The sequence below is a fragment of the Nerophis ophidion genome, linkage group LG12 (assembly GCF_033978795.1).
Source record: "Nerophis ophidion isolate RoL-2023_Sa linkage group LG12, RoL_Noph_v1.0, whole genome shotgun sequence".
In the NCBI taxonomy this organism is placed as follows: domain Eukaryota; kingdom Metazoa; phylum Chordata; class Actinopteri; order Syngnathiformes; family Syngnathidae; genus Nerophis; species Nerophis ophidion.
Window position 1 is genome coordinate 38,810,067 of NC_084622.1, and position 26,141 is coordinate 38,836,207.

General features: G+C 40.7%; 1 protein-coding gene across 1 annotated transcript in view; it reads left to right on the plus strand.

The window, feature by feature from the left end:
* man2a2 (mannosidase, alpha, class 2A, member 2) overlaps positions 1-26,141 on the plus strand; it is a 198,359-nt gene that overhangs the window by 15,876 nt on the left and 156,342 nt on the right. Inside the window, exons 11-20 of the mRNA XM_061917557.1 lie at positions 5,090-5,272; positions 5,458-5,572; positions 8,429-8,499; positions 8,586-8,751; positions 23,705-23,941; positions 24,021-24,143; positions 24,222-24,336; positions 25,136-25,269; positions 25,759-25,900; positions 25,989-26,122. Coding sequence (XP_061773541.1) covers positions 5,090-5,272; positions 5,458-5,572; positions 8,429-8,499; positions 8,586-8,751; positions 23,705-23,941; positions 24,021-24,143; positions 24,222-24,336; positions 25,136-25,269; positions 25,759-25,900; positions 25,989-26,122 — 1,420 coding nt within the window. The remainder of the gene's footprint in view (positions 1-5,089; positions 5,273-5,457; positions 5,573-8,428; positions 8,500-8,585; positions 8,752-23,704; positions 23,942-24,020; positions 24,144-24,221; positions 24,337-25,135; positions 25,270-25,758; positions 25,901-25,988; positions 26,123-26,141) is intronic.

Genomic DNA, 26,141 nt, shown 5'->3' on the forward strand with positions numbered 1-26,141 from the left:
CTCATTACTGTCACACGGTCTGTTGTGTGTAGTAGTTGGCTTTCCAACAGGAACTTTAGCTTTCCTTGTGTGAAATGCAAACAACCTGTAGGTGTGGCATTCATATTTCTTTGGTTAGACAGAAGTACATACATACATACATTCTTGCATAATACATATATGCAGTACATACACTGGTAGATTGTATAACCCAGTTGTTTTCTAATGTTTAATCCACCAACTGTTTGGTTGTAATATGTAAAGAAAATATTCTAGCCAGGCTTCTCATGTTAACCATTTGCTTGTGGAACCCCCAGGTAATATCTTATCTTATCTTATCTTATTTTATCATGTTGTCCTCTGGTAGTTTAACCCATTCAGTTGTGATCATCTTCTTTTGTGTAGATTTTATTGATTTACACTTCTATTCCAAATGACATTCATGTGAGGTGAGTCAGGAAGTGTATTTGCTCTTTTTCACAGAAAGACACAGTTTGCTGGTTGACCAACATTTAATCTGCTAGTCAGACAGGAAGTAGTCAGATAATACGTTGAATTCATGTTATAAATGTAGGTACAGTATGTACTAGGGCTGTGAATCTTTGGGCAGAACACGATTCGGGTGAATTCAATTATTGTGGGTGACTATTCGATTCAAAATTGATTCTCAGTTTCTCAAAAAAATAATACTTTTTATTAACGTTGTGTGGCAGTTCTATGATTACTTAAAATAATTTATACCAAAGCACTTAATAAAGTGAAATACAAATAAGGCAACAAGAGAAAAATCCTACACTTCCATTTTCTAAAGTATATCTTCACAGCAGATATGGGCACCTACATTAACAATATTATTTGCCTGAGTGGCAGGACAGGACAGATTTAAAGAAAAAAAAAAGATACCTTCTTTGAAATCCGTCCATCCACTTCTACCGCTTGTCACGTTAAAATCGATTTTCTAATTAATCGCGATTCTTAACGGTTTTGTTTTTTTACGCCACTGTGCCCACATACCGGTATTTTTTGGTGCACGTTCCTAATTGGGTTGGTCCAGGAAGACTGTTATGATTCTGGACTAATGACACTGCTATTGGTATTTTTTTATACATCCAAGTGACAGTTGTCATTATGACATACTGTCACAATTTTGGGGGTAGTGTGGCTGCAACTTGAGGCTTCCAGGATGGATTTCTGCTTCCGCCAGCCAAGTCACTGCCGTTGTGTCTTTAGGCAAGATGCTTTACCCACCTGCTCCCAATGCCACCCACACTGGTATAATTTTTGTATCTTAAAAGATGTAGGTAATGGGGTTCACTATATAAAGCGCTTCCAGTAAATGTAATTCACTTCACTTTCACTTCAAATTCGGTTCAAGTGCCGTGACTACGCACAGGTAGAGGATAATCAGTTTGGAATAATCACAATTAAGAAAGCAACACCACACAAAAGTTTGTAACATAACAATAGTACCACCTCGTCCCCAAAGTCACCGGGGATGGGAATTTTCCGCGGATCCGCGGAAGTCCGCCGATTTTGGCGCCGCCAGGGTCATTTCTGTGAATCGTTTAAATCTGGGGAGAAAATTATAGGGGGGGTTAGGTAATTGTGGTTTTTGTCTCTGCGTTGACCTAGTTATCAGTACAAGGCAGAGAATTCCTGCAAAAAATATAATGCCAATGTGTGAAGGCACCATATTGGATAGCTCTACTATCAGCTGACAACATCAACCAATGACATTGCCCGTTATAGGCGTCTGCACGCCTCGTTTGCCGACAATATCTGGTCCCTGATCCTCAATTATCGTGAGCATTTCCGAACTCGTATTCTGTTTATATTGGTTGTGTTTATCGGCGACTAATCTGGAAAGAAAACACAGTAGCTCTCAATTACACGTTTCTTTATTGACAAAACAGTTTCAGACATGGTTAAGCTTATTCAAGATAGGAGTGCTTCATTAGCGAAAGATATCGATATGGGCGTGAGAAACAAGTGGAACTGGGCATGGCTCGATATATCCATCAAACTGAAGGTGAAGATTAACAACAATATCGTAGAAGTAGACGAACTGATCAGCGATTTCATTGCAAAGTGCGAAGAACCGGGAAGTGCTCAGTGCTTATATTGCAAGGGCATTGTGAACTATGGATCTCGGGGAAAGTTGGCACTCTTTGACCACGCGAAATCGGCAAGGCATCTAAGTAAAGTGAGCTTATGGAGAAGAATTCTGGTTAACCCATTTGTAGGCCTATTTTTGTCTATAATCCAAAAGTGTGCATGAATTTGATATATGTGTAAACTTAAATACATATATTTCATCACATGCTACATTTTTATGAAAATATTTGCAAATGAATGTGAAATTTTGGTCAGGAGAATGTTGTTAGATTTTGACTCAAAATAGCAGGAAATGCATCCTAAGCTAACATAGATTTCAAAATTTTTGGGGTGCAGCCTTCCGCAAAGCAGTGTTTTAGGATTAAAAAGTTTTCAGATGATTTTGTAAATCTTCATTCCCATCCCTGAGTCACACACAAATAAAAATTGCTATTACAAAATGCACACCCACCTCACATGCTCAGTGTTCATTTATACTATATATTTGATATGTTATACCATGTTAACTGTGACTGCACATGAACACATTGATATAATTTTACTTTATTATTCAATTACTAATTTTGAATGTTATTATAGAGACAAGCGGTACAAGATGAATGGATGTACGGTATATACTAAGTATAATTGTAATGAATAGAAACACAGTGATGGATATGTGTGGTCTTTATAAGATAATGACATAACAACTAAATTGCACATTACACATACACACATAGTTGACTTGATAAGACTTAAAAGCATGTGTTGATGATTATTTCCCTGCTGTGAGGTGTTATATCATGATGTTGCAGGTGCACAACCTCTTGTACTAATAAACATTGTAATATAAAATGCATTTTTTACATCTTTTATGCAAATTACATGATGTACCAATAAGTAGGGATGTATATAGTTATAATTTAATTGATACCATACCGTTATCGATTTTTTTTTATCGATACTGGTATTTATCGGTACTTTTATCTGTACTATTTGCAATTGCAGTAACTAAAGAGGTTAAAACATGCATTTTTATTACATTTTTCATTGGCACAAAGATTAACATTATTTTACATCTCCCAGCAGGGAAGTCTTTTAATCAAACCCTGCTTTTTAGGTCTTCCATACATCCATCCATTTTCTACCGTCCGTCCCTTTTGGGTCCAAGCTAAACCTGGGCGGAAGGCAGTTTACACCCTGAACAAGTCGCTTCCTCCTCTCAGGGCCAACACAGATAGACAGACAACCAATCACACTCACATACACACACTAGGGCCAATTTTTTGTGTTGCCAATCAACCTACTCCCAGGTGCGTGTCTTTGGGAACCAACGCAGGACATGAAAACTACACATAGAAAGACCTCGAGCCGGGGAATTGAGGACCAGGATTTTCCTATTGTGAGGCACAAGCACTAATCGCTGCTTCACCCTGCTGCCTTTTTAAGTCCTAAACAAGTCAAATATGTTTGTAGTGCAACGTGCAATGCTGTTATATCATCTTGTAAACACCACGCAGATCCATCACTGTTTTTCTATTCATTACAATTACACTCAGCTGGAAATAATATTTATGTTAGCATAGCACAAACGTTTTACATGGTACTGTATATCAACTCATCATTTGTTTCATATCAAATACATCAATACAATCAATTTGCATATTAAGTGGGTGTGCAGTTAAGCAAGGTGTGTTGCGATGCCACACAAACGTGGGACTATGGAGTGACGTTGCCTGTTATCGGATGCTATGTTGCTTGTCACAACTTTATGGATTATTTTGTTCCTTATTATTGGCCTGTGGATTGATGGACACTGAACTTTGAGGGTCTTTTGAGAAGGAAATATTGGTGTTGTAAACATTTGTGTGGTGTTGATTCCTTATTTTTGATTATTTCAAGCTGATTATCACGTCCTGGGGATGGCAAAAAAACTAAACAAATCAGATATCCATTAATATCACAATTCTTTACATTGTTTTTTAACCTCCCAGTTTTATATCATCTGTTCTAAAAAAACAAATTAATTAGGAATTAGTTCAAAATGGTATTAACATTCTAAGTGAATAAAAAATAAATCAATTACATAAGAAAAAGCACAATAACAATGTACCAAAACATTTGAGTTCACATGTGTCCAAGTAAAATAAAGCACACACAAAGATGCATCAGTGATTATTTCAACACTGTTGGTCCAACTATAGTATTAGAAATTGTCAAGTTATCATGAACTTACCGATGACTGCAGTAAGAGCAGGTGTTATTCCACACAGCTTTATGGTGGCATATACTCATCATATTTGCAAAAGAAACATATCACCTAATAGAAGTCATTTGGTAAATGTTTGGCTCTGTATATTAGTTAGTGTGGTAGTTTGAGGTGGCTATATGTCCCGGAGGCAGGCACATAGAGATGGCCCGAGAATAGTGCACCGTGCAGGGCTGCCGTGTACAGAGAGCCGGCTCCTGGTTGACACGGCTCCATGGAGGTGAGTTTGTCAAGTGCACAATGAACATTATTTTCCCTTTTCCTCTCAATGACCGCATCTCAATCACAATACAGCATTTTGGTGACTTTCCGCAATTAGATTTTGTTTAGCAAACATTGAGATAGTCGCCAGCGACCCCTGCGACCACAAAAGGGAATAAGCGGTAGAAAATGGATGGATGGATGATTCCATCCGCGATTCTGTTGACATGTAAATCGATGATTGTTCACTAACGCGTAACCCGGGAGTAAGGCGTTAAAAGTTAAACTTTAATTGGCTGTCCTACCATGTCTTTTTTTATGCTATGCAGCGGCACCTGAAAGAAAGTGACAGCGCACACGCTTGTCATAATTTCAATGGTCAACTGGACAAAAAAAATACCAATAGCAGTATCATTAGTTCAGAATTTTAGCGGTCCGCTTGGGCCAACCCAAACAGGAACCGCCTACCTAAAAATATTGGTAAGACTATAGATGTATATCAATATTGGTATCGATAAAATCTTAACGATATACATCCATATTTAGGGGTGCAGAGATCCTTTACAGCTTGGCGGTTGCCAATGCTCGCCACATGTCCATGGAGGGACGCTACCCTGTCTCAGATTACGCTCTGCTTGTGGATGCCAGGCGTTCTGTGGGGCTCTTCCAGCATCATGATGCCATCACTGGCACTGCGAAGGAGAATGTTGTCATTGACTATGGCACTAGGTAAGGATGTGCGCGCGAGCAAGAAATGACTGTGACTTTGATCGATTACTAATTTATTTTACAGTGTAATTTTACCTTCTGTCTGTATGGCATCAATTTACTAGTGATGAACTGTAGTAAAATTATAAGACGTACGCTGTGACTGCTTCCTGAGCCATGGATTGTCTGCTGTCCTCCTACCATAGATTGCTGCGGTCCCTCATCGGCCTAAAAAGAGTAATCATCAATGCTGCTCATTTCCTGGTAATGAAGAACAAAGAGTTTTATCGCTTCTACCAGACAGAGCCTTTCCTGGAGACGGTAAGAAGAACCCCCTGACACTACTATAAATGTTTTGCCACTCTGTGCTGTCTCGTGGTTGTTGCGTTTTTCTTTATTTTTGCAGTTTTTCGATTTTACCAGATAATAACTATTAAACATTGTACAGTTATCTGTTGAACTCTTTTCACTGGTTCCAATTAAACCAGAATGTTACCGAATAGCTCACTACACTTAATTGACTTTCATCTCCTCAGAGCTGGCTTCGTAAGAGCTCTCTGGCAAAATGAGGCATGGTGAAATAGGCTTTTACATAAACAAAGGTGTTAAAGTAGACATGGAGCCCACATCTGGAGAGTTTTTTCTTACAATCTGTAAATCAATTTATTCACTGTGGTTGGTGTTTACATTCCACTTTAGGCCTGTATAACAGAAGCGTTATATATTATAGATGTGGAGAAAAAACATCCTGACTCCCTGCTCATCTTTCTGGGGGATTTTAACATAGCAAATTTAACCCACAAACCCTTCAAATACAGACATCATATCAAATGCCCCACCAGAGGACCTACCATAGTTGCACAGAAACAAAGGACTCTTATCGCTCTGTTTCCCGTACAGCTTTAGGACTCTCTGATCACTGTCTGATTCACCTCATCCCGATTTACGCGCAGAAGTTTTAAAAACTGCTAAGCCTGTAGTAAGGACTATAAAGAGAGAGTCAAATGGAATCAAAGCTACATGTCTGCTTTGAGTGTACTGATTGGAGTGTCTTTGAAGTAACATCAAAAAAATTTGACAAACACACTGCAAATTTTTCATCATACAGTGCATCTGGAAAGTATTTAGAGCATTTCCCTTTTCCACATTTTGTTATGTTACACTCTTAATCCAAAAAGGATTAATTAATTTTTGTCTTTGAAATGTTACACACAATATGCTATAATGTGAAAACTATTTTTGTTGTTGTTTTTTTTGGAAGTGTTTCCAAATATATATAAAAATACAACAACTAATAATTCACATGTACTGTACATAAGTATTCACAGCCTTTGCAATAAGGTCTGTGTGTGTGAGACAATCATTGGTACTTTAACTTTAACTCAAAAGTGAGCCCAGGGGCATCCGGTTTCAACTGATCCTCCTTGACATGTTTGTACAGCTTAATTTGTGGGTTGGACATGATTTGGAAAGGCACCCATCTCTCTCTTATAAACACTTGACAGTGCATGGCAGAGCAAAAACCAAGAATGAAGTCAAGGAAAGTGCCTGCAAACCTCCAAGACAGGATTGTCTTGAGGCACATGTTTGGGAATGGTCACTGAAAAATATCTGCTGCCTTGAAGATCCCAATTAGCCCACTGGCCTCCATCTTTCGTAAATGGAAGAAGTTTGAAACCACCAGAACTCTTCCGAGAGCTGTCATAGAATCTGAGCGATTGGGGGAGAAGGGCCCAAGGATGCAGTCAACATGGGGCCGAATCACATCCTACATCACCTCGACTCCCCACTGACCTATGCCAGAGTCCTGTTTGTGGACTTCAGCTCTGCATTTAACACAATCATTTAACACCATCATATTCTTCACCGTAAATCATCCCAACTTACAGTGCCGGCCTCCACCTGTCAGTGAATCATGAAGTTCCTGACTGAAGAAAAGCAGCCGGTAAGGCTGGGGAGCATCACTTCCAGCACCAGGACAATCAGTACTGGTGCCCCCCAGCCAATCAGAAACAAGGCACAGCATTCCACCTGCTCCAGGAAATGCTTTTCATGTTTTACACCTCCATCACTGTCTGGTTTGGATCTGCAAACAAGCTGGACAGACGGACTGCAACGGACAATCAGGACTGCCCGTATCATTGTCATGGTATTGACTGGTAGCATCACTGCAGACTCCTCACGCCCTGGTCACAAACTGTTCAAACTCCTCCCTTCCGGCAGCCATTACAAATCATCCATCCATCCATTTCTAACGCTTATTCCCTTTGGGGTCGCGGGGGGCCCTGGTGCCTATCTCAGCCACAATTGGGTGGAAGGCGGGGTACACCCTGGACAAGTCTCCACCTCATCACAGGGCCAACACAGATAGACAACATTCACACCCACATTCACACACTAGGGCCAATTTAGTGTTGCCAATCAACCTATCCCCAGGTGCATGTCTTTGGAGGTGGGAGGAAGCCGGAGTACCCGAAGGGAACACACGCAGCCATGGGGAGAACATGCAAACTCCACACAGAAAGATCCGGAGCCCGGGATTGAACCCAGGACTACTCAGGACCTTCGTATTGTGAGGCAGACGCACTAACCCCTCTGCCACCATGGTGCCCCCATTACAAATCACTGTATGTAAAAACAACCAGTCATAGGAAACAGTTTCATCCTGCAGGCTATCTCTCTGATGAATGCCAAACAGTCACATTGTCAGACCTGTTGCTCTGAAATAACACTGGAACTAGTCTGTCGCTGTGAATGTAATACCTCATGTTCCTTTCATCATCCTTTTGCTCTATTCACCACTGCACTATTATGTTATCAGTCTTCACATATTTATTTTTTAGGTACTTGTTTATATTTAAGTTAATTGTTGTTATTCACAGTTAAAAGTATAAAGAGAGCACAGTCTACTGAGGCAAATTCCTTGTGTGTTAAACATACCTGCTCAATAAATCTGATTCTAAATAGTTTAAGGCTTAAACCTGGGTTTTGGTCTTTCTGTGTTGGGTTGTAGGCTTTTTTCCTATGTATTCCAGCATCCACTAACTGTTCAAAAACATGAATTGGAGGTTCATTGAGCGCCATAAATATGTTTGGATATAAATAGTTGTTGCTTACCAGTCTTGTGGTTGACTGGTAATCAGTCAAGGTGATGAATAAGTGTTTTTTTTTTTTCAGGATGATAGACGCGCTACTCAAGACTCTTTACCTGAGCGCACTTTAATCGAGCTGGACCCAGCAGGGCCAAGGTAGGACTTGCATCATATTTCCGGTAACACTACCTTTCCTACATCTCTATCCCAAAAGTCTGATTAATTTCTCTTGTCGCGGTCAGGTACCTGGTGCTGTTCAACCCATTCGAGCAAGAGCGACTGTGTGCTGTGACCGTGTTGGTCAACACAGTCAAGGTGAGGGTCCTCACTGAAGACGGACAGACCGTGCCTGTGCAGTTGAGCGCTCAATGGAGCTCAGCAAGTCAAATGAGTGGAGAGGTGTTTGAGGTGCGTGGTCACTTTTCTTAGATCTCACTGATTGCAGTCTTTCTATGCTCTCTGCCTTTTACCGTCAGGTCTGCAGAGTCAGTGCTCTGTCATGTCTTTGCAGCATTGCTTCACTTTCATTCTGTCAGAACGCTGTCCAATAACAGTATCTGCTAAATCAGACTAAACAAGTCTTATTTGCTCCACTAATCTAATGACCAGTTTTAGAAAAAGAACTGAAAACTAAAGTAATTAATTAACATTACTTGTTAATTTTCCCAAAAAGTAACTGAGAGGGGGGGTTGCCCACATCTGAGGTCCTCTCCAAGGTTTCTCATAGTCAGCATTGTCACTGGCGTCCCACTGGATGTGAATTCTCCCTGCCCACTGGGTGTGAGTTTTCCTTGCCCTTTTGTGGGTTCTTCCGAGGATGTTGTAGTCGTAATGATTTGTGCAGTCCTTTGAGACATTTGTGATTTGGGGCTATATAAATAAACATTGATTGATGGCATTGATAGAAGTGCTAACACGGAATTGTTCTTTAATAGATGCATTTAATTACTAGGGAAAGTAATTCATGTTTTTTTAACATATATGTCTGGTGTTTCCAGTTGAGAGGTGTCACAGGGGCGGTTTAGCTCGGTTGGTAGAGTGGCCGTGCCAGCAACTTGTGGGTTGCAGGTTCGATTCCCGCTTCCGCCATCCTAGTCACTGCCGTTGTGTCCTTGGGCAAGACACTTTACCCACCTGCTCCCAGTGACACCCACACTGGTTTGAATGTAACTTAGATATTGGGTTTCACTATGTAAAGCACTTTGAGTCACCAGAGAAAAAGCGCTATATAAATATAATTCACTTCACTTCACTTAACATTAGAGAGGAGTGGATGAGTGTGTGCCTTCTTAAAAGGCGGTACCTGGTGCTAAGTAAAGCGTGATATTAGCGGGGGCGTGCTCTTTGGTTGTTTTAGCTCAACATTGATAGTCTGTGGACTTGAAACCGAATGTTGATGGCAGCGCTAGTGGAATGTTTTTAGTGATAGTTAATAAAGCGAATGAATGTGCGTCAATGGCTGTCGCTCCCCTTGTCCACCAACAGCGTAGTATAAGATTTTTTTTGTTGAGAATTGTCATTTTATGGAAAGTTCATTATTCCGTAGTTGTAGTAGTAGTACAAGCTGAGACATCCAACCTTAACCCAGACCAACGGATTTGTTGAAACAAGCAAATTAGAAGCACCGTTGGTGGCTAGTGCAAGCGGTTGCATAGCAACCTTAAGCCGACGGAGCTCCGATTGGACCGATTTAAAGAGTCTCTAATCACGCAGAGTGATCACAAAAACATGGTTACTATGTTAACACCTCCAACTTGAGCCCTGTCCAACGTAAGGTACGGATTTGTTGACATGAACAAGTTATAAGTGCTGCTAGTAGCCCAGAAGCAAATAAGCGTCAACCATCTTTCAAAGTGTTTGCAAAGCAACAATGCAATGTAAGGGACAAAACTTCTCTCCACTGAACGACTCTCTGGAAACAGATACCCAGAAAATAATGATGAAAAAAAAAATCCTAGTATTACTATTGTAATACTCTGATTTTTTATATAGAAAGTTTATAATGTGTTCTTGAAAAGGGAGATTTTTGACGACATAAGGAATTTCAAATGAAATGAAGAATTTGTGAGAAAAAAAACAGAGTACTGCGCCATAATATAAAAGTACGGCAAGAAGACAAAACCACTCTAAATAGACGAGATGGACGAGAATACACGAATGAATGTGACTATACAATTTTGAAATTTGGCATCTAAACTCATGTTATTAATGAGCACATTTAGAGGGCGGTGAAGAGTCCTTGTACATTTGATTTTAAAAGAGCTAAAATCTATTCATCAATCCCCAGCAATTATGTTGACATAAAAGGCTACTGCAAGGAGTGTCATGGTCACGTCTATTTAACATGTGACAGAAAGCCTTCAATTAACAGCCCAATGGTTTTCAAAGGCTGCATCACAAACCAAGATGACTCCCTACACGCTACACATTGGCAATTTTATTTTAATCTGAAGTTTTGCCTGTGCAGTTAACCTCAGAACTGTGCAAGCGCAGGATGCAACCCAATGTCTGCAAGGCATCACAGTCCCATAAGCTCATAAACTTTGGAGATCCAGAGCCAACTCATCTGCCCAATTTCTCCACTCTGTGCAAAGCAAAACAAGAAAAGAATGATTTTAAATCTAGGTGACACAAATCTTATTTTTTATTGCAGTGATAGAATCACAGCCATTAAACTGGACACGTTTTTCTGTCACTGCTGGAGTCGAACACAAATGCATGTGACCTTTACAAAGAAAACTCACCAGACAGTATGATTTGATGCAACTGCATCAGTTGTAAGAAAACTGATAAGGCCAAATGTCTCATCTGACCATGTCTCATCTGGCCATATCTTCTTGTATCAGTGTGTTCTGACAGGGCATACCAGTCTCCCAGTGGTGCAATTTCTGTCAGAGAAACATGATGTTAATGCCATCACACGCTGACTGAATAGATTCGTGCAGGTGCGTGCACCTGTTACAAAACAAGTGAGAGACTTTTCTCTGGCCATTCTAGGAGCTCTGGTGAAGGCTTTTACTCCGCATTTTGACTGGAAAACTTAGATAAATTAATACTTTAACATTTTAGTGGGGAAAAGATGCAAAACGTTCACCTTGTTTTCTCAGGGTTGATGTTGCACACTTCATGCATCAATATGATCTGCAGCTGGGGTTGCCAAAAAAATGTTTCTATGAGGTTCTTAGCACAGCTTTTTAAATCACAATCGGTGGAGCATGCAAAAGAACTATTACATTAGTATCAGTAAGTATTGTGGCATTAAGTGAAGCTGAAGATAGTGATCAATCAATCAATGAATGATTATTTATAAAGCCCTAAATCACTAGTGTCTCAAAGGGCTGGACAAACCACAACACAAACCACAACGACATCCTCGGTAGTGATAGTTCTGCAATTCCTTTAATAGAAAGGTGCAAAAAAATACCTTAAAGCACACACTGCACAGGAGTGGCAGACACAAAAAGCGCTTGTCCTCCCTACAACACCACCCGTTTCTTTGCAAGGATTATGAGACATTTTTCATCTAAATGGGAATATATAAACATCTCAGCAGTCTGCATCTTAATGAAAGTTGACATTGAACAATAAGTAATGTTTTATTATGTTTGTTGGCTCTCATTAAGTCTGCAGAAATCAGTGATGAAGAAAAAAAAAAGGTAAACGTTTTGATGCGTTTTTTTTTTAATCAATGCGCTGCATACGCTTTAATTGATAAAAATACATAAATCTTAGCTTGAAATGTTTAAAATACTTAAATATTAGATATTATTATAAACATGCTTGTTGCTACATTACATCAATCAATCAATCAACCAATCATCAATCAATGTTTATTTATATAGCCCTAAATCACAAGTGCCTCAAAGGGCTGCAAAAACCACAACGACATCCTCGGTAGGGCCCACATAAGGGCAAGGAAAAACTCACCCCAGTGGGACATCGACAATGATGACTATGAGAAACCTTGGAGAGGACCGCATATGTGCCAACATCTTCACCTTGCCAGGCTTCTCCACATCCTCATGACTGGAAAAATATGCCTGCAGTGCATCCCACTGGTTGAGCACCCGGTTAATGCAAGTCAGCCAGCTGAGCCACCTGGTTGCACAGTATCGGAATATCTTCAGAGTTTCTGAGTCTGTGAACTCCACAAACTCTTTAAAGATTTCACAACGTTTGGCACTAAAGTTGAGAACGGTTTAAAAAAACAAAAAGAAAAATCGTTAAATAATGAAAAGCCAGGGAACCAAAATGTCATCCAATAACTGTCAAATTGTGGCACAGAGGCTCTCTTTTAACTTAAGTGCAAGTGTAACATGCGGCATATCAGTATGCTTACCTGATGTCTAAGTGAGCATATATACTGCTGAGGATGTCTTCAATAGGCTGCCGTAGAGCCCTAATGCCACATCCTGTGGCCAGCTGGACCAGATGACAGATGCATCCCATGTCAATTAGGGAGGGCTGCATGTCTTTGATTCTGCTGACAACCGAATTGTGCTTCACCTTCATGACACTGGCATTATCACTATTGAATGCCACATTTCTCCAGTCAATTTTTCTGTCACTAGGAATAAACAAAGTACAACATTACTTATTGGTGGTCCATCTCCTAGTTTATTGTAATGTATTTACATTTACACATTAGCGACTTTACTTAACACTGTGTTCAGTGACTCAATGAGGTTCTGTGCTGTGCCAATGTTACACACTGGCATGTGCAGAAACCTTGTCAACACCTCCTGAGTTTTCGGATGGCAAACCCTGGCCAATATCACAAACTCTTTTTAAAAATAAATAAATAAATAGTAAAAAAATAAAAATGTATATAAAGTATATATTTAGAGAGCAATTTTCACTGACAAATGGTTCAATTCTGGGCTCGGCACCTTTCTGTGTGGAGTTTGCATGTTCTCCTCGTGAATGCGTGGGTTACCCCCGGGTACTCCGGCTTCCTCCCACTTCCAAAGACATGCACCTGGGGATAGGTTGATTGGCAACACTAAATTGGCCCTAGTGTGTGAATGTCAGTGTGAATGTTGTCCATCTGTGTTGGCCCTGCGATGAGGTGGCGACTTGTCCAGGGTGTACCCCGCCTTTCGCCCGAATTTAGCTGAGATAGGCACCAGCGCCCCCCGCAACCCCAAAGGGAATAAGCGGTAGGAAATGGATGGATGGAATTTTCACTGACAGCAGCCACAAAATTACTTTACAAGAGAAGTGTAAATACATACTTTATCCGTGTTTCTGCCTGTGCTTTAATCACACGTCAGATCAAAGAGTTGGTTTTGGCACAGTTTGATCGCTTCCTTGTCCAATCCAGGGGCAATTGCACCTATCAAATACACAGTACTGAAAACACGGTTTTTATACTAACTGTACCGTCCTTGCTGCTTACTTAAACAAATAATAATAATATTTTAACAATTTAATCTTAAAATACTGGACATTATAAGGGATGTGTGGCAACCCTACACACTCACCTTTCACTATTTGAGTAGCCTTTGTTTTGCCCTTTGCATACTGGCGAGCAATCTCGGAATCCGAACATATCCTTCACAAATGTGTTGAAAACATCCGCGAATGAGAACGGGATGTTGCTTGTAGCTATCAGCATAGCCATCTTTGTGTCGGGTCTACATTTAGCAAGGTGGCCCATAATACTGGGCTGTGACCGGTGCTGCGTTGCCGCAGCCTTGTGGTTTTCTGACCGTTCATGAGTGACTATATCCGTTCGGCCACCGTGTTCAATGGAGAACGCTGATCTACAAAATTTGCAGGCAGCATACCCCTCCCCTTCGAGCTGTCCTTGATGAATTGAAATTCTTTTTTCCAATCATTTTGGAACTTGCAAGCGTATTTCTTCTTCTTTCTCGTTGTCACCATGTCTCTTCTTCTGCTTCGTCTTCTGTTCTGATTGCCGCGCTTGACTTTGATGTGTAACCGTTTATTGTCCAGCCGAAAACAGCGCTCAGTGAAGGATGGTGTAACAATATTGTGGTCCGGGTGGAAATCGGGAGAAATTTGTAAGAATGGTGGCCCCGGGAGATTTTCGGGAGGGGCACTGAAATTCGTGACTCTCCCGGGAAAATCGGGAGGGTTTGCAAGTATGTGCTACATTAAAAAAAAAAAAAGAGGAATATAATTTTGCCTTGTGACTTCGAATATTTGTGACATTTGTTGAACATTTTGGGAAGGGTAAGCAAGTATAGCCTCACCTTTCACATGTTCCAGCTAGCGTTAGCACAAACTAGCAGTGTGAGGCGCTCCTCCATCAGCCTGTTTTGTTCCGCTATGGCATTCTCCTTTGCAGTAATAAAGGTTCCCTCTGGCTTATTTTCCCCAAAAAGTCCCATTTTATCATAGTTTAAAAGATAGGTAGAAATCCCCCCTCACGGATAAAAGCCAAGTCGAAGCGTCAACGTTGTTCGATCAGTGTTGCCTCATCAGCGGGCATGCTGCACTTGACACTGTGAATGACGGCTGCTCTTTTGAAACATTCCCAAAGACCCACGACTTGCCCTGAATTGTTCTTCTGTGCCAGTTCCAGCATGGTCATTTTTGGACATCAAATCGCCATATAAATGGCAAGCCTTCTCTCAACTGATAGCCTCGGAAATGCAACAAGCGAAAACACTAGAGGCTGTTTTATTGTTTGTGCTCTGACGCCACCTTTTGGATGAGTTTGCTCGCTGCAGGTGCTGCATTCTCCCTCCATTTACTGTATTTACTTTTTTTTCCCCAAAGAATCTGTCGTTCAGTCTTCCATCAATCCATAGCGTTTTTACTTTTATGGATTCTTTATTCATCTCTCTAAGCAACGTTTGTAAGTTTTACAGTATTGTAAGTATTACAGTATAACTAAAACTGTTTATATTTTCTAAACGGTCCCAAGTCTGTAGGACTGTTTTCACACATATTTACTATACAGGCTATTGTACTGTAATCTAGCTGGCGTCCATAACTTGCTTTGAAATCATAAATCCAGCAGACAAATTTAAGTATTTATTTTGGCAAAAAATTGTTTGAAAAGTATGATAATATTATTCAAGTTTAAAAGGTATGCTATTTCATGCAGTGCATATTTTTTTCTTTCAAAATAATAATAATTAATATTTTTACTAGGCCTTTGCGAGCCATATAAAATAATGTGGAAGGCCAGATCTGGCCCCTGGGCGTTGAGTTTGATACTTGCGCCAAAGACCAATAAATCCCAGTTGGATATTCTTCACTGATGAGATGGAAGAGGAAATTCTGAAAATTGTGAATAAATGTAAATACAAAACTTTAATTGACTAACAGAATTTCGATTCAAACAAAAGTGTAAGTTGAAGCCATTAGGGCATGGCGATATATACCAAAACTCATATGCCGATATATTTGTGGCTGAATACCGATATACGATACATATCACGATATTTTTTAATCGGAAAGTGAATTTAGACAAAGTCAAAACCAAATATGTGTGTCAAGTTGTTTTATTGGAACAAATTCTTAACAAAAGTAAATTTAGGGAAATGTTTAAGCTTCATTCGTAGATGGATGCACATGAAAAATATTTAAAAGCCTTGAAAATAAAAAAAAGTAAAGTATAATCTTACATTTTCATTAAAACAAACCTATAGCTATGCTTGAATCCTCAGCTAATAAGAAAAACACAAAAGAATAAAATATAAAATTTAGTCCCTTAATTAAAATCCCATAAGAATTAAAGCCAGAAACACCAAGATGTCCATTGCGGGATGCTGTGTTGTAGGTGACATTATTGCTACTGCAGCTAAACACACTCTCAGATTTTGTGTACATTTGTTGTGGCAGTGCTTCTTGAGCAAAAGTAGTTGTGACTGGTAAGCTTATACAAGCTGATTATTTCTGGGAGCTTTTTAAATTATTTTTCTTTTTTCATATCGTTGAACCTAAAACATATCTATTTACAAAGTTTATATTTTGACATAAATGTCTTCTCCATTGTTTTCAAGTGCATCCATCTCGCCTGTGCTGTCGATTTGACAGAACGGGGCGGTATAGCTCGGTTGGTAGAGTGGACGTGCTAGCAACTTGAGGGTTTCAGGCTCGATCCCCGCGTCCGCCATCCTAGTCACTGCCGTTGTGTCCTTGGGCAAGACACTTTACCCACCTGCTCCCAGTGCCACCAACACTGGTTTAAGTGTAACTTAGATATTAGGTTTTACTATGTAAAAGCACTTTGAGTCACTAGAGAAAAGCGCTATAAATATAATTCACTTCACTTCACATAAATTGCGACTTGCCACGCCGCTGTCCTGAATGCGTGTTGCCCCGAGTGATGCCGAGGCTTAAATCAAACAGACGTGATTGCTGGCAACAAAAAATCCTAAGCAACGTTGTTGCCAGCTGCTTAGGGTTTTTTTTTCTTTCTTGAGAGTAAAATCAGGGGAAAAAAGGGATCGGCAACACGCCGGGAACACAGCACAAAACACATGATTTCTCTGCAAAATAGGAAGGTTGACAGATATGCGTCACACACTCCTCGTACCTGACTTTGTGTCAAGTGAGCATGGCTCTTACCCTGCCTCACACTGGGTGGAGTTGGACGGGGGACAACATCCAGCGCAGACAGAATAAGCAGAAAGACCACAGTGTCAACACATTAAGGTTTAGATACAGTATACATACGTTAATTTGTCTGTATTATGAAAGCTTTTTTTTTTTTACACTGAATTTATGTAGGTAATTTTTTTGCGTTTGAATTTTTTTAACTGAAATTATGTCAGCATAATTATGAAATTGTGCTGACAATTTCACCCCAAAAAATTGTTTGCAAAAGCGTGTTTAAAAAATTGATTGTTTTAAAATTCAGTGTAGGGTTGTACGGTATACCGGTACCAATAAAGTACCTCGGTACTAATGAATCAAAACCAGGTCCTATACTGTCTTTGAAAAATACTGGTACCTTTTTTATCTTTTTTTTCCGGACATGAGGGCACGCCTTTGTCGTAACGTTGGACATTGCTGGTAAAACAAGTAAGGCGCATGTTAGGCCATGCACACGCATGGCATACTTACAGTACAAGTAGAAACAGCATGAAGATAGAAGAGGGAGAATGGACGCGGACGCATTTTGGCATAAAACTAACGATAAAGGTGAAGCTATAAAATAGGGCTGCACAATTAATCGACATCAAATCAACATCAAGATTTAATTAGAGTGATAAATAACCGCAGGAGCCTGGGATTTTTTGTTTTTTTTTCCCCACCGGTATTTGAGTGACAAACATTTTGCCAATCAGAGGTGTTGAGCCTTGCATTCGATTGCCTTTTGCTTCAAATAGAGAAAAAGAGGTCTCACTCTTTGCATCCCAGCACCTGAGCACGTTTATAGATAACTCAATGCAGTGAGCCCTCTCTTCAGTCATTCACAATCTTTGTCTTGGAGGGCAGAGTGCAGGGCGCCAGTTTTAGGGACGGCGTGGCGCAGTGGGAGAGTGGCCGTGCGCAACCCGAGGGTCACTGGTTCAAATCCCACCTAGAACCAACCTCGTCACGTCCGTTGTGTCCTGAGCAAGACACTTCACCCTTGCTCCTGATGGTTGCTGGTTGGCGCCTTGCATGGCAGCTCCCTCCATCAGTGTGTGAATGTGTGTGTGAATGGGTAAATGTGGAAGTAGTGTCAAAGCGCTTTGAGTACCTTGAAGGTAGAAAAGCGCTATACAAGTACAACCCATTATTTTACAAACAGAGGGAGCATGTACAAAGAGCCTCGCTACTTGCGACATGCTAATGAATCGTGCCGCAAAGTAACACAAGTTAGGAGGAAAAAAATATGCTCACAAACCCAAATATCCTGTTGTGGTTATATTTCAGCTTCAAATCGAATGGGCAATATTTTCCTGTTAACACGGACGATTGAGAGAGAGAGAGTTCTGCCTTGATCGCGTGATGGCAATCAACAAAAAGACAACTTGACCTTGTTTTTCCAATTGCACTTCAGTATGTTTAATATTGGGCAGCATGGTGTTATAGGAGTGAGTGTGTGCGCCTCACAATAAGAAGCTCCTGGGATCGACCCCAGGCTTGGGGTCTTTCTGTGACTGTATGGGTTTTCTTCGGGTTCTCCGGCTTCATCCCACCTCCAAAGACATGCACCTCGGGATAAGTTGATTGGCAACACTAAATTGGTGTGAGTGTGAATGTTGTCTATGGTTGTCTGTGTTGGCCCTGCGATGAGGTGGCGACTTGTCAAGGGTGTACACCGCCTTCCCCCCGAATGCAGCTGGAAGCCACCCTCATGACTCCGATAGGGACAAGCGGTAGAAAATAGACGGATGGATGGATGTTTAATATTTATCCAAGTTAAATATTTGTTTACAGAAATGAGAGCACATTTTCAATTTGTGTTTATTTTTTTTTAGCATAACTTAGTTATTTACTTTCCAATTACAGTACAAAGGAATACAAGTTTATATCATTTTAAATATTAACTTGCACTTTTATTGTATATTATAATATCATCACTGTATAGTTTTTATCTGCTATTTCTTCAGTTTAAGAGCAGGATGAAGACAAGCTCAGAGTCTGCATAAAGCCAAATATGTTTCAAAGTAAATTACTTTAAGTTGTACTGATGTGTGGCACCTTGAGACAAGAACTAGCTAGCGGCTAACATCCATCCGCAGTCCAGTGTTTTAGCTACTTTTTAAATCGGACCCCGACTTAAACAAGTTGAAAAACTTATTCGGGTGTTACCATTTAGTGGTCAATTGTACCGAATATGTACTGTACTGTGCAATCTACTAATAAAAGTATCAATCAATCAATCAAATCGGTAATCCTCCCCTCTATTGCAACAAATAAACTGTTTCTTACAAGTATCAAGAAAAGAAATAGCTAAACATGCTTCACTACACACTGTAGGAGGAGGATACAGCTGCTTACCATACGAACAGCAAGCTCGCACTCCTGAATGTATACAAATGCCATGGGTGGATTTACGCAGTCATCAACCGTAATAATACCAAGTACAAGAGCTGTATTTAGTATGTAATCCTACAATGATTACATCGATATTTCTTATTATCACATAATCTTTTGTCATTTTTTAATTTTATTTCTAAGACTAGGAAATATGTCTCTGGACACAGGGAAACTTTCATTATGACCAATGTATGCCCCTTTAGCTACTTGGTATTGGTTTGATACCAAAATTTGTAGTGTCACCCAAAACCTACAGTGGGGCAAAAAAAGTATTTATTCAGCCACCGATTGTGCAAGTTCTCCCACTTAAAATGATGACAGATGTCTGTAATTTTCATCATAGGTACACTTCAACTGTGAGAGACAGAATGTGGAAATAAAATCCAGGAATTCACATTGTAGGATTTTTAAAGAATTTATTTGTAAATTATGGTGGAAAATAAGTATTTGGTCACTTCAAACAAGGAAGATCTCTGGCTCTCACAGACCTGTAGCTTCTTCTTTAAGTAGCTCTTCTGTCTTCCACTCGTTACCTGTATTAATGGAACCTGTTTGAACTTGTTATCTGTATAAAAGACACCTGTTCACAGCCTCAAACAGTCAGACTCCAAACTCCACTATGGCCAAGACCAAAGAGCTGTCGAAGGACACCAGGAAAAGAATTATAGACCTGCACCAGACTGGGAAGAGTGAATCTACAATAGGCAAGCAGCTTGGTGTGAAAAAATCAACTGTGGTAGCAATTATCAGAAAATGGAAGACATACAAGGCCACTGATAATCTGCCTCGATCTGGGGCTCCCCACAAGATCTCATCCCGTGGGGTCAAATGATCATGAAAACGGTGAGCAAAAATCCCAGAACCACACGGGCGGACCTGGTTAATGACCTGCAGAGAGCTGGGACAAAAGTAAAAGAGGTTACCATCAGTATCACACTACGCCGACAGGGAATCAAATCCTGCTTAAGCCAGTGCATGTCCAGGCCCGTCTGAAGTTTGCCAGAGAGCACATGGATGATACAGCAGAGGATTGGGAGAATGTCATGTGGTCAGATGAAACCAAAATAGAACTTTTTGGTATAAACTCAACTCGTCGTGTTTGGAGGAAGAAGAATACTGAGCTGCATCCCAAGAACACCACACCTACTATGAAGCATGGAGGTGGAAACATCATGCTTTGGAGCTGTTTTTCTGCTAAGGGGACAGGAAGATCGATCCGTGTTAAGGAAAGAATGAATGGGGCCATGTATCGTGAGATTTTGAGCCAAAACCTCCTTCCATCAGTGAGAGCTTTGAAGATGAAACGTGGCTGGGTCTTCCAGCATGACAATGATCCCAAACACACCGCCCGGGCAACGAAGGAGTGGCTCCGTAAGAAGAATTGGAAAGTTCTGGAGTGGCCGAGCCAGTCTCCAAACCTCAACCCCATAGAAAATCTGTGGAGGGAGTTGAAAGTCCGTGTTGCTCGGCGACAGCCCCAAAACATCACTGTTCTCGAGAAGATCTGCATGGAGGAATGAGCCAAAATACCAGCTACTGTGTGTGCTGAGTTAAATTTTTTTATGATTTCTGCTAGTGGTGTGCCTCTGCATTTTTTTTCAATGAAAATAATGTGCCTTGGTTGAAAAAAGGTTGAAAAACACTGGAATACAGGAAGTGAAAAAATGTGTGAGTAATGGCTTTGAAACGGAAAAGTAGTACGATTAAATAAGCTTTGTTTCATTTTACTCCTTATCAAACATGTTGAAATGTGAACATGTTAATTAACTGTATGCATGTTCAAAATAAACTACTGTATTACCATAACCAAACACATATTAGCTTGTCTGTAAAATACTAAAATCCAATCTGATGAGAATTTGCATATATGAATGCAAAATACTGCATTATGCATAAAACTTATGTATGACTAAATATATCGCAAAGCGTCTTGTGAATGTAGCACAAACACAGAAGTGCAAAGTTTTAGTCCGGCTCCTCCTTGATACATTTCCCCTGAGTGCTAACCGCAACCAGCGTCTTTCAGCACCGCTGCTTGCTGCGTATTAAATGAAATGAGCTGAATGTGCAATTACATCCCAATGTTGCAAATGGAACACGCTTTTTGCCTCCTGAGACCATCCTCAACAGGAGGAGAACATTTCAAGAAGCCTAATAGATCATGTAGATTTGCATTCACATTAAGCTGACTTTCATTTTTAGATTAAAGAGCAACTCTGGGTGAAATACATATTTATTTTAATCATAATATTTGAGTCATAATAAAGATTTTCCTTGATCCATGGTGTCTCAGTAAGAAGACTTCAAGGCCAAGAACATGAGTAAACTAGACTTTGTGCGTCATAAATCATAACTGGCATACAGTGGCTATTACATGCTTGGCATGGGCACTTATTTTGTAATATATATTTTGTATGTATAAACTCCAGATCTTTGTAGGTCTGTCGTTGGATGGAAAATGATGTTTAATTCTTAGTCCCCTGACTGCTGCCTTGTCATTGTTTTGGTATTTGCTTTCAACACAGGTCAGTATTTGTATTTGCTACACATTTTGTAAATTAGTACTCGTTCTTTAGTTTTGATGAAATGATCCCATTTTTCCCTCTCAGTTTTTGTAATTAAATACAAGTAGTCCTCGGTTTACAATGTTACATGCTATGTTTCGTGGTTACATACACGATCCCATAAATTTATCAAAACCGTAAAAACATGAGATTTAGTCATTCTGCACCATTAAAAGAACGCGTGCCATGCGCAGCACAACATTGCAATGTGTGCCAGCATGGCACACTGAGGAAGAATAACATCTGTTCATCTGTTATTACTAAACTTTTTGGACTTTAGTATGTATATAAATATCATTTCATTTACATTAAGCGGCAGGGCTCCAAAGAAAGGGAAAGTCATCACTGTAGAAGTAAAGATTAACACCATAAGAAGCACAACAAGAATAGACACGTCACCCAAGAATATACACTTTTGGTCTTAACCAATCCACTCTTGTGACCATCATTAAGGATAATGATTATTGAATGCTAATGATTCCTTAAAGGGGTCATGGATTTTGTGCATGTCACCCACTTTAAATATTTGCTGGGTAAAAATTCTTAGATGTGTTTGAAACAATGTTAAAAGACCTTAAGAAGACTGATGCCATTGTCCATTGCGTTGGATGAGTCCAGTCCACGGACATAAATTATACTGTGTAATTGTGAATATACTGTCTGTCCGTTTTTTGACAGAAAAATAATTACTCTGGAATGGAACGTTATTGTCATTATACCAAAAAGTACAACAAATGAGGAGGAGAAAAAGCAACTCCCAAACTAACCTCCTGTCGTACCACGTGAGGTGAAGTGACAAACACGTGGGATGTGGGGGGTTGGCTATGTGTTTGTGGTGTGTGTTTTTTCGTGGATGTGTAAGCTTGAAGAGTGGCTTTGTTCTTTAAATCTCTGTGTTATAGCGATACCACAGCAAGTCAGTCCAACAAAAGTCAACACCAAGCATGAAAGACAGAGAAGGAATACTGGACTGTCCTCTGGGGAAATCTCGAAACAACCACCATGCCACGTGCCACTTCGCTCTAACCATGGAAGACAATCCAGATTAGAATGTTTCTGTTTGAGTGAGCGAAAAATAATTTAAACATTTCACTCTTAATTGTCTATTTCTGGTCCTCAAATTCTTCATATTTTGTAGATCAAACAGGTTCTCCAAAAATGTTTATCCAGTGTGCGATTTAGTCCAGAAATCACTAAGGTCTGAGTGCCCACAGCTCTGCCCAACCTTCAATCATTTGTGGCAGTTTTGGGTTACTTTGAACGGTTGCCAGCATCTTCCAATTTGTCGATGCGCCAGGGCTCTGCTTACGCCAACCAACAGATGTCCTGATTGCGAATAGATAAACCCACAAGGCACACGGCACTCCCCTTCTCTCATGAGTCCACCGTGTGTCTAGCAACAACTTTCTGTCAAAACAGGCAGGTTCCCCCCAACCCAAGCTTCCCGTCGAGAAGACCTTGTCAAATTAGTTGAGTGAAAAGTTGATCAATTACATTTTTTAGAAATTAAAGAGCCGTGCAACAAGAGGCTCCAAAAAGTTAAGGTAAGACAAAAAAAGCAAAATTAGAAGAGATAAAGGAGAGGGAAGAGAAGCGTCTGCTTTCGGGAGAACCAGAGAGAAAATGCTTATTGCATTTAGAAGGCACTGGCAAATGTTTGAACACATTAGTCAACTCTAATCAGATTTAAAGGGGAGGTAAAAAAAAAAATAAAAAAAATAACTTTTTCCATCCATCAGAATACTTGTTTTTGTTTTTTTATTACAATACATAGCATTATTTTATTTGTCATTACTGCCTGGTTAAAAAGTCTTGTTTTTAACCCTTAACCTTTCTTTTCACAGGTCACATTCATGGTGCGCCTGCCTCCACTGGGTCTCACCATCTTCCACCTCTACAATTCTCCAGACTCACCAATGACACTCCTATCTGACACCTTGCTTCGACTGCCGGGAAACTCACTGCCACACCGCGCCTCAGATCCACTTCCTGTTCGGTCTCAGCAGACTGACACTAAGACCTTCTACGTCAGCAGCCAGTTTCTGACGCTGGGCTTCTCCGGCACCACGGGTCTGCTGGAGGTTTGAGTCTAATTTTCTCATCTTTACTTCAAATAAATTCAATAAAATAGACTTTATTCAATTATGTCTTCATCTACAGAGTATCAAACGGAAAGATGATCCTGAGGAAGTGAAGGTGGAGATGCATTTCTTGGTGTATGGAACTCGCATCTCCAAGGACAAAAGTGGTGCTTATCTGTTCCTTCCTGATAAAAAAGCAACGGTACTGACGCACAGGCTTTTTTCTGGATGCCACACTGTGTCCTTTTATATCACATTATTGCACTTTCTCTCTCTTCAGCCATACGAGTACAAGGAACCGCCCGCAGTGCGTTTAGTAGAGGGGCCTCTTTTCTCTGAAGTGGTGGCATACTACCAACATTTTCAGCAGACTATTCGCATCCACAATGTGCCAGGTAACTAAAGTGTGATGTGGAATCTGTTCAAATAGCAACTGTTTATTTCATAGCACCAGAAGGGACGATGGATCCAATAAATGTGTAATTTATATTCCATTAGAAATACAAGTGGAGGAGTTCAAGTACCTAGGATTCTTGTTCACGAGTGGGGGAAGAGTGGATCGTGAGATCGACAGGCAAATCGGTGCGGCGTCTTCAGTAATGCGGACGTTGTACCGATCCGTTGTGGTGAAGAAGGAGCTGAGCCGGAAGGCAAAGCTCTCAATTTATCGGTCGATCTACGTTCCCATCCTCACCTATGGTTATGAGCTTTGGGTCATGACCGAAAGGATAAGATCGCGGGTACAAGCGGCCAAAATGAGTTTCCTCCGCCGTGTGGCGGGGCTCTCCCTTAGAGATAGGGTGAGAAGCTCTGCCATCCGGGAGGAACTCAAAGTAAAGCCGCTGCTCCTCCACATCGAGAGGAGCCAGTTGAGGTGGTTCGGGCATCTGGTCAGGATGCCACCCGAACGCCTCCCGAGGGAGGTGTTTAGGGCACGTCCAACCGGTAGGAGGCCACGGGGAAGACCCAGGACACGTTGGGAAGACTATGTCTCCCGGCTGGCCTGGGAACGCCTCGGGATCCCCCGGGAAGAGCTAGACGAAGTGCCTGGGCAAAGGGAAGTCTGGGCTTCCCTGCTTAGGCTGCTGCCCCCGCGACCCGATCTCGGATAAGCGGAAGAAGATGGATGGATAAAAATACATATTCACACGCACGGTTTTTAGTTTTTATTTTACTTCCTCCTTGTGTTTCTAGGTGTGGATGGCCTGTCTGTGGACATCACCACTTCAGTGGACATCAGAGATCAGGCAAATAAGGAGTTGGCCATGCGACTGGTCACCAACATACAGAATGGAGACGGCTTCTACACAGACCTCAATGGCTTCCAGGTCAGTCCCCGCCTAGAGACTAAATGTTGACTGATGCTGTTATTAATAGGGGTGTCCTAATCCAATACTGATATTGGCCGAGCCACTAACAAATGTGTTTGAATCATTCAAATTACTGCTTCATGAGAGTCATGCGCTAACTTAATTAACTAATTTGATCACTCGGTATTCCCAAAAACAAATTACGACTTCACTTCATTTTAAATAAAGACAGCTTACGTTCATTCCAGTTAAAAAATGTGCTTTACATAGTTACCATCATTTTTCTGAGTAATGCCCCTTGATTTAGGCCTTTTCTAAAATTCCACACTACAAACTATTTAAAGTGTGTTCTATGATTCACGCTGATATCGGTATCTGCCAATACTCAAGGCTCCAATATGAGCATTGTATCGAAAATGAAAATGTTGTATTGGGAAACCCTTAGTTATTACAATAAAACAATCTCAATGTGATTATTGAGAAGCTGACAGCCGCATCCTCTTGTAGATGCAACTTCGTCAGCGACACCTGAAGCTCCCGTTACAGGCCAACTTCTACCCAATGCCAAGTCAGGCATACATCCAGGACAGCAATCACAGACTGACGCTGCACACTGCTCAGTCTTTGGGTGTCAGCAGCCTGAGAAATGGTCTGCCTCTTATTTCGCTTTCGCTTTTTCCACTTTCATGTGACTCTTAGAGGTTAGAATGTTGACTTTTTTTATTGATCATCCACAGGCGATCTCGAAGTTATTTTGGACCGCCGACTGATGCAGGATGATAATCGTGGGTTGGGTCAAGGCCTTAAGGACAACAAAAGGACCGTCAACCGCTTCCGACTGCTTCTAGAAAGGAGATCCACAGGCAACAAGGTCAGTTCAGACTGCCAAC